General features: G+C 38.2%; 1 protein-coding gene across 1 annotated transcript; it reads right to left on the bottom strand.

Moving 5' to 3' along the window:
- Nucleotides 1–51: 51 nt before the first annotated feature.
- LOC128209440 (N-acetylated-alpha-linked acidic dipeptidase 2-like) lies at nt 52–9,195 on the bottom strand. The gene is made up of 19 exons (XM_052913465.1): nt 8,935–9,195; nt 8,465–8,775; nt 8,010–8,295; nt 7,525–7,647; nt 6,805–6,988; nt 5,097–5,193; nt 4,889–4,978; nt 4,142–4,227; nt 3,883–4,002; nt 3,377–3,462; nt 3,012–3,075; nt 2,746–2,813; nt 2,502–2,605; nt 2,309–2,399; nt 2,031–2,120; nt 1,578–1,743; nt 1,227–1,311; nt 956–1,051; nt 52–427 (listed from the first exon to the last, which is right to left on the bottom strand). The coding sequence occupies exons 1-19, from the start codon at nt 9,121–9,123 to the stop codon at nt 220–222; spliced, it is 2,544 nt and encodes an 847-aa protein (XP_052769425.1). The 5' UTR covers nt 9,124–9,195; the 3' UTR covers nt 52–219.
- Nucleotides 9,196–11,785: the final 2,590 nt, after the last annotated feature.

The raw sequence follows: 11,785 nt of genomic DNA, 5'->3' as shown, positions 1-11,785 counted from the left end.
ATCATTTATTCACATAAATGCATGTACACTGCCTTTATATAATTATTTAACTATATATGAACTGTATAGTATTATGAACATGAACATGTATACAATGTTAATATTATAAGTGCATACGACATCTTGAATGAATGCTTAATCCGTGTACAATGATAAAAAAATATCACATATGCAATGATTATTGAAACCCAATTTATCAATTAACATATTTGATGTCTTTCATGAGGTTTCGCGAAGAAATGCTGTAGCATTCCTTAAACTGTTGGCTGCTCCCTGGATGGTGAACACCAACACGGAGAAATGGTGCTGCAACGCTCGGATATTTTCTTCGTTTTTCTGCAAGCGGACGTGGAAAATTGCGTCTTCTAAACCCGGGAAACTCTTGGAGGGAAACACGGAATGGTGCGTGCCAGAATGGATCAGGTGTCTGGAAAATGAGGACGGTAAGTTTAAACCATTTACATCTTTCTTCACACGTAAATTGGTAGTAAAATAATCGAGCTAAATTTGAGATTATCAACGACACAAAATAAAGACAGAAATGGTATGCAAAATATACAGGAATTTAAAAATTACTGCCAAATAGCTCAAAGATCATTTGAAAGTACAATTAAACCCGAAGGGTGAAAAAGTATCGTCGGATCCAAGGAATGACCAGCGAATGACGAATTCCGTTTAATCCATTCACGAATGGGAAATAACGGAAAGGATAAGCCGTGGGTATCCGACAATAGGAAAAGATACTTTGTGTCGAACTGAAAATTCTTTAATATTATAATTATATATTACAAACTGTTTTAAAATCTAATATAGTTTTTGTCAAAATGTATACATGTAGTAAGCACACCATTTATTGAATGCAACACGAGACTGCCGGTCTCCACGAGTGCAGAAGGTGATAAAGATGGGCGGAATAAAACACTCTTTTAAAACTGCCTGGCTTAACCCAATGTACCTGTAAAGGTGATTTCTGCCGGGCAGGGAGGCGGGGTCGAGGAAGGCTCTCTCTATCTGCATCATCTGGTCGTTTACTCGCCGAACATCGAGTGGACTGAGAAACGATCACACATATATGGAAGGGAAATATACAGTGTATACACCAAAATAGACGTTGTATTTTTATTTCATTGGTTAAGGTATCATTTTTGTCCCACCATATTTGAATTGGTATTACCTGGAAATTTCATGTGTATTTTACTTGTTTTGAAGCTGTTTTCTCAACTTACTTGTTTGGGTTTATATCTGTTTCAACCGCAGAATGGAATTTATTCGCTTCCTCATCATACAGTGAGATGACTCGATCCAGCTCCGCTAAAATGAATTTAAAGAAACAAACGTTCATTCCATTTTGTATGTACGTAAATATCCAAATGGCACAATTGACTATAACATAATAAATAATGAACTTATACTTTATAAACGATAGATAAAACATATCTTAGGAAGTTGGCACATGTAAATGCAATGCACCGTCACTATTCTAAATGCGTCATTATTTTGGTAGGCGTACGGACTGACGAAGTGGGCACAATTTTTTATGACAAAATCAAAATATACGTTGATAGAATCCAACCTACTGATGTTGAGGTTATACGTGGTAGTCTCATTGGAGGCGTTGGTCTTGAAAACTTGCACGAAGTGTTGGAGGTACATGGTGTAGTCTGTCATGTTAAAGGGCAGGATTTTGGAGTCCGCCAGATCCCGCAGCAACTCCCCGGACAGCTTCCCGATAGCTGCGTGCAGCTAGAGCCCAATTCAGAAAAAACAAACGTCTTACAGTATTATATTTTTTATAACTATAAAAGGTTGTTCTTGGTCAATTCGAGAAATGCACAAGGCATGTTGTGAGATAACTAAACAAGATATGTGCAATATGTTCTTTAATTGATTCGTGTCCATTCTCTCGTTTGAAAGTTCGAGTTCACGACCATTGATGGCAATAAACATGCCTGTTTCAAGAAACAGAAGAGAAATAATAATATAAATGGCAATACTAGGGAACAAACCAGACTATACTAATTGTTGCATACCTTAAACCCCGGGTCAATAAGATGCTCCACGGCGTGCAAGGTTTCATAGCTGGTGTGGTAGAGCGGGTAAAACAGTACCCCGTCACCCGCCTGCAGGGGGAGCACACCACAAAATCATTACTTATGACGATTTCAAGTATTAGGTTAATATTGCAACATGTGGTATGAGCTATTAAAATGCCTACCACGTAGCGACTACACATGTATATGTCACATATATCAAAACTGGTTCAATAGCAAAAGGCGCTATGTGCCTACACACAATAACCAGTACTCACGAAGTCCTCGTCATATCTGAAATCCGCGCAGGTGATCCCGGCCCGCTGCATGAACGTGGCGTAGTCGCTTCCTTCGCCAGGGCTGTTGATCCTAGGTGGAAACAAAAAAAAGAGTAGATTACACCTTTTCGGAAAGAAAATACACAAGACAAAACTATGCATTGAGACATTTCCTCAAATGATCTGTACTCACTGTGGGATGCCCAGGTCTGTGCCACTGGCTGGGTCTCGCACGGGCTTTCGTGCAACCCACTCTTCGAACACTGTGGTGCCGTCATCTGCGTTGGGTGAGGGAACCTGTATGTGTCATTTAAGATGACTTAAGACAGTTAATTGTTTTTCATGCATGTAAAAAAATAAGCAAAGTTGTGGATGCTATAATACATCAAATTGTTTACTATCGAAGTTGTATTAGAATTGAGAAGAACAGTTTATACCTTCTGTGCAGCGCGATACATGGCCGAGAACACGGGGGCACTTCCGAGCCCTCTGATTGAGTAATTACCTTTGGACAAAGAAAACAAGGCATTTCAAGCGTTGAACGAAAGAAAAAAAACACACAACATAATTATTGTTTATCCAAATGCAGAAAACCTCACTATTCAATACGTCAGGCATATTTTGAAGACATATCTTTTTACAATCAATGTTTAATTTAAAATGAAAACAGCATATCCATATAAGGAAAATCTCCAGTGCTCACCAGTTACAGCAATGTCCATATTAATATAAGCTATCGTTCTGAAATCTAGGGTTTTGCTGTTCTCCTGAAACGTAAAATCGATTATGTTTTCAGAACACAATTTACGTATTTACTAATTGGGTTGATTAAGACCCACGTCCCCATCCTTGCAGACAGAAGCCTATCGCATTTTCTATTTTCCTACTGGTACCCTAAATTACAAATGATATAAAGCGTTGAGAGTATGCGTCACATATGGAGTACTCACCGTCCTGAGTACTCCATAAAAAGCCACTGGATACGCTTCTAATAAGGATGGATCGCCTAAATTATAATACCAAACTCAACGAATCCTTCTACTTTACTAACAGTCTAATGGCAGATACCTCGATCCACTCCGTCGACCCAATGAGAGCGAACTCCTCGGCGCCCCAGCTACAGAAGATTATGGTCCGCCTTGGACGCCATACACCTGCAATACAATAGGACCGCTGCCATGTAGTGTACCAGTTTCTCTCGTGATGTGGTTTTTTACGAATGTTTCCAACATAATACTTTAAAAAATAATGTGGTCATGAATACAACAATTTTCGTCACTTGTCTAAAAGGAAACCATCGTTTTCTCAGGTAAACATATATATTGAATATGTTAGAGTCCATTCTGGCGATCTAGAGAAAATGGAGCGAGCGCGACGAGGCCCTGTATACTACACCACACGGTTATTCAGTATTTTATTTTGCTAGTCATGGATACTCTCGGCAACATTCGGTATGATTAATTGGTTCATGTACGCATTGTTTGCATTTCCTAAAACAAAATTTCCTTAACTCCACAGTGATACTGTTTTATAGCTAATCATAAATCCTTTCATGAAATACAGCGGTGTCACACCTTGTTTGACAAGGTTTCCGAGGACCCTTGAGAGCTCCATCATGGTGGCCGTGCCGCTTGTGGGGTCGATGGCTCCCAGTACCCACGAGTCCCTGTGGTTTCCCAGTAACACGTACCGATCTGAAGAAAAAAACACCCAAAATAGTGTGCATTTTATTTATTATTACTTTTTTCTCTGGTTTTAACCTTCAAAAGAAAACTTTGAAAATTGACATTTATCTTTTGGAAACATACCAGTCATAATACATTGTGTTCTCACCCGGCTCCGTTTCTCCGTGGATCACACCGAACGCGTTGTAAGTGACTCTCTGTTCGTTGTACGTGTGCACGCTTAACTCTGCCGTCCTACACGAAATATAGAAACGCTTACTAATTTTAAACGACATAGTAGGTAAAACTCATTTCACACTTCTCCCTCCCTCCACATCTTCTTCTCCTCAATCATCACCCTGCTTTACATTGTCATCATAGTGTACCATATTGGAGAACAGTTTCTTTGTTTTCGTTTATACATTAATTCTCAAAACAGAACTGTGCAATAATGAGTGTGCGGATAAGTATTCACGCACCCTACTTATTAATCGTAAATCCTGACAACTTGGAACACAACAGTTATTATACCCAATAATCGTAATTGATTGTATTATATGAAACAGGCTCGCTGAGTATAATTTTAATAAATCGAGTAGTAGATTTAGACACTGTTATGCCATAAACATATTAAAATACGTATATTATTTACATCAATTTTGTTTTATTGATTGATTGACTGACTGCCTGATCAATACATTAATTTATTGATCAATTGATCGATGGGTTGGATGATTGAACGATTGATTGATTGGTTGGTTAATTGATTGATGTTTGTTTTCAGTTTACAACACACTCAATAAATTTTATACTTGATAATAATTAATACAACTTATAATAATAATAATAATAATAATAATAATAATAATAATAATAATAATAATAATAATAAACATTTTCCAAAAATATAACTCACACATTCTCTTCTACGAATGTGCCCCCGAGAGTGTAGGTGGCGTTCAGTCGACCTCTCCAGCTTTCCGGGGCCGCTTCTCCACCAAGGTGCCTGCAAATGGACTTCCATTAATATGGAATGTCAGCAATCAATAAACGTTCTGAGCGATATTACACCAGTTTTGGAACACCAATTATAATAGTTTGAAATCACTGCCTTAATATCACACCTTAGGAGTTTCTCCGCGAAGGCGTAGCTGACTGGCATGGATGGGATACCCGGAAGTCCCACCTCATCGTCCGTTTCCCCGTACCGGAACGCGGAGTCTGAAAGAGGGTGCCAAAGTGATATCATACATTTAAACATGAGCCCATTCAAGAAATTATTTGACAAATATTTATTTTGGTTAAAAAATACTTGATGTGTTCACCATGGCGGATGGTCTTAAATGTTAGTGGTCGTCTGCCATTGGAGATTAATCTTTAATTTTGATTGAGTATAATATGCTAGACCCCGTATTATTGCAATTCATCATATCATTAAGCCAAAAAAAATACCTGTGTTTCCGGTGACATGGCGAAAAAAATTAGAGTCGGTCGGTCGGGATTTTTTTTATATTATTATATTTTTTTTTACAGTTTCCATATCATGCAATTTTTTGTTGAATCATAACAATTATGTTATATCTAAGCGTTTCATAATTTCCAAAAAGTCACAGAAAAACACCTTCGACTACCGTATTGTCCCGCCAATTTTGCCCATGAAATCTGGTGTTTTTATGTATACAATACTCGTTTATAAGTCGCGATCGGTTTTTAGAAAACAAATCCAGCACTTCATTTTCTACAGATCTGTGATAATGTTCTACCCAAACAGTCAATTATCAACTAATTTGTTAATTTGCATGAGGAAAATCGCCGATTTTCTTGTCAACTGTGAGCTTCTTAAACTAGGCCTTCAAGTGGAGGTAGGTTAAAAATAGAACAAGTAAACGCGGATATGGATTTATTTTACTTATCTTATTTTCGTACAATCAAAGTTTCATTCATATTTATAGTGAATTCAAACATTTCGGTCAGTGTTATAAGATTCCCAGACGACGATTATTGATTATTATTTTTTCGATCGTATGGTATTTTCTTACCAGCCTAGGCGAAATCTTGGCAATCAAATGGGATCGTACGGTATCCGACTGACCGAATTAAATACAAACCATAGCCACGAGCCTTTGATATTATCACCGCTCGTGCACTGACGTCACAAATAGTACCGTTTGATCTGCAGCCGACACATTCCAACAAATGTGTCGTTAACTTTCGAAGGTTTTTAATTGGATTTCAGTTGATGGGACTTATTTTTAATGAGGCGAAATAAATAACCATTGATAATTGCGGATAAATTTATGTAACGATTAGTGAAATGTGTATTGGAACCTGGGAAGTAGCCTGCATTAGATGGAGCAAAGCTTAATCGTAAGAAGCCTGCATGATATACGCAATGCCTAATCGTAAAAATAAAGTTTTATTTTGGACATGAATAAATAACACCGCGAGCTATAATCCTAAATATTTTCATTTTAAAGACTGCAAAATATGTCTCTTGTGATTAACCACGTGTTTGGACCGTAAACATGCGTTTGCCAATTTGAAGATATCGGACAGGGTTCGCCGCCCTCCGCCATTTTGTATTCCTGTTGACATTGCGTCTCGGTAATACATAATAAGGATTAAAGTTTATTCTCCGGGTACATAGAAAGACAAAGAACGAAAATAATGACGATATATTTAAATATATATATATATATATTTTTATTTTTTATATATTTTTTTATTTTTATGTCTAAAAAAAAGATTAGGGTCGGCGAGGAAAAAATAGGGTCGGTCGGGTCACCGGAAACACAGTTTTTTTGGCCTTAGGAACCAATTGCTACGCCGTACCTATAGATGGGTATCCAGGAGTAAGGGGATCCCCGGTGCCGGAGAAAATGCTGCCGCGGGAGGTGGCAGTTTCCGGGATCCATATTGAGTCCGGATAGGCGTCCGTCGCCCAGGCGGCCACGTAGTCTGCTGGGTCCGAGTACATGATCACCCCTACAGCACCGTGCTCCTCCGCCCGACTGGCCTAAGGGCAGGGAACCGTTTACAAGGTAAACTAAATTATCAAAGGTTTAATGTATTTGCATTTTCTTTGCATATTTAACATGTCAGAGGAAAAATTAGCATGACTTGGCCATGTGTTTTCCTTTTAAATAAAACAAACTGCAAACAACACTTATGTGTCATCTAAGGCTGTCCATTGACTACAATATTTTTGTCGTCAAATCTGAAAACATTTAACCGACGACGCGACATTACATTGGATCTGCGCTGCATGATGTTCGCACTGCCCCGTCAAACCCGACACAGCAAAATCCGTGAAGTCGGCACTCAATATTAGCGAGTGTTGTCCTTATCCTTTTTTCACACTAACCGTACCTATCCCTCCTTGTACGACATATCAACACAACGCAAACTCCTCATTATGAGATTTCTCTGCCTCTACCCAATAATATACCTCAAATCCTGACGCCCCAACCCACCCCCGCTATATGTACACAACGCAAACTTCACATATGATCGAGATGCCTCACGTCCCCAAACTAAAATCCTTCCACGTACCTTTCCAGAACGCCCGCCCATGCCGTACCGACACAGAACGATTTTCCCGGATACGTTCACGCCCATGGACTTCAACATGACAAAGTCCTCAGCACGCGCATAGTTCACATACACAACGTCAGCCTTGGCGGAGAGAAATTAGAAGGAATGTAGTCAGTCCATCTGTAACCTTGTAATCAATGCTTCTTTTTCTTTGATTAAAGTATGGTAGACTATAATATTATGTTTGTTTATATATTGAAATGTGTTTTAATATTATTTATGTATAAGATTAAGATGCGTAATGATATGTACGTCTTTTAAATCAACGTCTCTTGACAACTTTTTAGCGTGTCATGTGCATCTTTAGAAGGTATAAGTAAATATGGAAGTATTTAGTACTATTTACATAACATAGAAATCATGATTCGACGTTGTTTAACGCCTTTCACTTGACTTTTATTTTTGAGGAGTCTTTAAGTTATCGAGCATTAAAGAAAATACACCTGCACAGTTCCATTGCCGGAATAGCCATGATATGGGAAGGGGAATTCCCAGGGTCGTTCCTCGGACGTAAGATTAGTCTCGTTTTCGTCTGTCTCCAGGATGGTGGCATCCCCGCTATAGAGGCGCATCATGTTTGGCTGCGTGTCACTGGGGTAGGAGAGGAGGACGGTGTAGGGCGTCGTGTAGGCCGCGTCCATGCCGTTTTCCAACCAGAACTCTTTCAACCCGTCAGCCTGCTCCAAATCCCTCTCCGTGCCCGCAACATGCGGACTTTCTATAAGCCCTCTGGGTTTAAAAAAATTGCATTTTGCTATATCCATTCCTTGAACTAAACAACCAAAACTGGTTCACTGGAATGATTTGGTAATTTGTACATAACCTTTTTACTACAAATTTACGTTGTTACTATGTGAAACTTGTATTAAAGTTGACATGAAACAAATGAATAAATTACCTCAGATTTTCTCGAATGTTTGTTGCATTGATCTCGTTTAAGATAATATCTGTAATAGTTGGATCCGCTTCCCTTATGATTGCCTCAGACACTCCCTCCAGAAACACGCCTGATGGCCTTTCTGTGGTCGTTGCCGCGGACGGCGGTTGAGTGGGTGTTTCCGGTGCACCAGTGGTATCCGCGTCTGTAACCATGGTAGATGGGAGTTGTGATGTCACCTGAGGAGCGGCGCTGCTACATGCCGTCGGTGACGGCTGTGTCGGGGCCGTCGTGGTTCCACCAACTACTGGAAGTGTTGATCCACCATCCGCCTAGACCATAACAAACAAAGCGACACACTTAATAAATAGATATTTTTCGTTCCTTATATAAAATGGATAAAAACTTACTGATGAATCACGTACGTATCGCGCGGCAATCAACAATGGATACTGTTATATACATAGTGTAGCTAGTTTCCATATTCTTACCACGTCTGCGCTGCCGTCGGTGGTCTTCTTGATGGCGTAATGACCGATAAGCAGCCCGACCACAAATGCGACACAGATAGCGAACGCCGCCAACAGGTAAACTTTTCGATCATTTCCGTTCTTGTACTTCCCACTTGACCCGTCTTCCGCTATGACGTCAAATCCCTGACTACTATCCCCGAATCCCATGACTGGTTTCTGTAGTTCACTCGTTCATAAACATCTAGAACATTGTCGTGTGAGGTTTTAACGTTAAGTCGACTGCCTTTAAATAAGTGTCCGGTTTGCAATCTGCTGTTTTGGTAGAATTCAAATATTGATACAAGTAGAAATTCATTGCTCAACCGTTGGAAAACAATGATGGCAATAAATTACACAGGTGATTCAACAGGTAGTTTTATTGCACTTCACATGACACTTGGAGGTTCAAGTCCTCGATAGTTCAGGTTGACACTGGTGTTATCTTGTATTAGTGAGCATTAAAGACGAATAAAGACATCACGATGGTTTCAAAATCATTGGCTTTTACAATTTATTAAGGTATGTTCTCTAAGAGAGACTGTGCAAAGACAGTGAATACTCACACAAACACCATTATAAACATACACCGGTATAAACATACACCGGTATTAGCATACATCAGTATTAGCATACCATTCATAAGTATTAGCATACACCAGTATATGCTACACCAATATTAGCATATACCAGTTTAAGCATACACCAGTATTAGTATACACCAGTATGTTAAGCATACAAAAGTATTAGCAAACACCAGTACTAGCATACACAAGTGTTTGCATACACCAGTACTAGCATAGCATACACCAGTATAAGCATACATCTGTATTAGCATAGACAAGAATTAGTAGACATCAGTATCAGCATACACCAGTATAAGCATACATCACTATAAGCATAACATACACTAGTATTCCAGTATTAGCATACACCAGTATCAGCATACATCTGTATTAGCATAGACAATAATTAGCATACATCAGTATCAGCATACACCAGTATCAGCATACATCACTATAAGCATAACATACACCAGTATTCCAGTATTAGCATACCACAGTATCAGCATACACCAGTATTAGCAAATCATACACCAATAATAGCATATCATACACCAATCCTAGCATAGCATACACCAGTATTAGCATACGTCTGTATTAGCATAGACAAGAATAAGCATACATCAATATCAGCATACACCAGTATCAGCATAAACCAATATAAGCATAACATACACCAGTATTCCAGTATTAGCATACCACAGTATCAGCAAACACCAGTATTAGCAAATCATACACCAAAAATAGCATGACATACACCAGTATTACAGTTTTAGCATACATCTGTATAAGCATACATCAGTATTAGCAAATCATACACCAATAATAACATAGCATACACCAGCATGGGCATACATCAGTATCAGCATACACCAGTATCAGCATATACCAATACAAGCATAACATACACCAGTATAAACATACACCCGTATCAGCATACACCAATAGAAGCATAACATACACCAGTATCAGAATACATCATTATCAGCATACACCAGTATCAGCATACACCAATACAAGCATAACATACACCAGTATAAGCATACACCAGTATTAGTATACACCAGTATCAGCATAAATCAGTTTTAGCATACACCAGTATCAGCATAAATCAGTATCTGCATACACCAGTATCAGCATACACCAGTATCAGTATAAATCAGTTTTAGCATACACCAGTATCAGCATAAATCAGTTTAAGCATACACCAGTATTAGCATAAATCCGTATCTGCAGACACCAATATAAGCATAGCATACACCAGTATCAGCATAAATCAGTATAAGCAGACACCAGTATTAGCATAAACCAGTATCAGCATACACCAATACAAGCATAACAAACACCAGTATAAACATACACCAGTATCAGCATAAATCAGTTTTAGCATACACCAGTATCAGCATACACCAGTGTTAGCTCTCTCAAGTTTTCACCTTTTTATACATGTTTTTTTTTTTAAAAGTAGATTTTTTTACAATGAAAAGTCAGACTTGAGGCGGTTCGTAACCGTCTGCAATCGAGTTATCAATTGTGAACCATATGCATTATTTTAAATGTATAAAAAACATCATTATTGAGAAAATGATACCGATGGAAATGGACATAAAATTAAAAGATATTATTACAATCTAAATAAAGTGAATTGAGATGCCTGTCCAACCCGTTTTGTTTTCATTTAAAATGATTTTACGTGCAGAGAAATGAAATGTGAAATTACTGTTTGCTGAAAATTGCTGAAACATGTAAGCACGATTGCCAAATTGACATTACGCGGAACCACTCTGATATAAATATTCTTAACTGTTAAGTCAATGGAAATATTAAATAGTCACATGATAACCCAGGACGAACATACAACTACAACGTGTCTGTTATAACCAGAACAGAATATGGATATATTTCAGCCCCAATTTCTCCAAACTTCTTAACCTTAACAGGCTTAAGTAGCTTATTTTAATAAGCCAAAATACATACTTAAATTGAATTTTGAAAAATGGTTTATTGTGATAACCATAAAGATAGTTCCTATCTAAAGTAAAAGAAAAATAATTAAAGAAGTAAATATTACGCGAATTATTGGAAAGCAAAAATAGTGAGCTTCGCTTAATCCTGTAAAAGGGATTTAAGAAGTTTCGAGAAATCGGGGCCTGCAGTTCAAACATTCAACATAATTACATACAATGAAAAATATTAATATGGCCCTTGATCGTAATATAAAACGTGTTCATATATACATGGCGATAGGCAATGTCTGTATTATTCCATCT

Source organism: Mya arenaria, chromosome 11 (genome assembly GCF_026914265.1).
Source record: "Mya arenaria isolate MELC-2E11 chromosome 11, ASM2691426v1".
In the NCBI taxonomy this organism is placed as follows: domain Eukaryota; kingdom Metazoa; phylum Mollusca; class Bivalvia; order Myida; family Myidae; genus Mya; species Mya arenaria.
This window is presented reverse-complemented; position numbering and strand designations above follow the sequence as displayed.

Coding starts and splice junctions, on each gene's coding strand:
- LOC128209440 (XM_052913465.1), bottom strand. CDS start 9,123: ATGGGATTCGGGGATAGTAGTCAGGGATTTGACGTCATAGCGGAAGAC. Junction 4,979..5,096: donor TTCGCGGAGAAACTCCTAAG/GTGTGATATTAA, acceptor GTCCATTTGCAG/GCACCTTGGTGGAGAAGCGG. Junction 428..955: donor GGCAGAAATCACCTTTACAG/GTACATTGGGTT, acceptor CTCATTTTCCAG/ACACCTGATCCATTCTGGCA.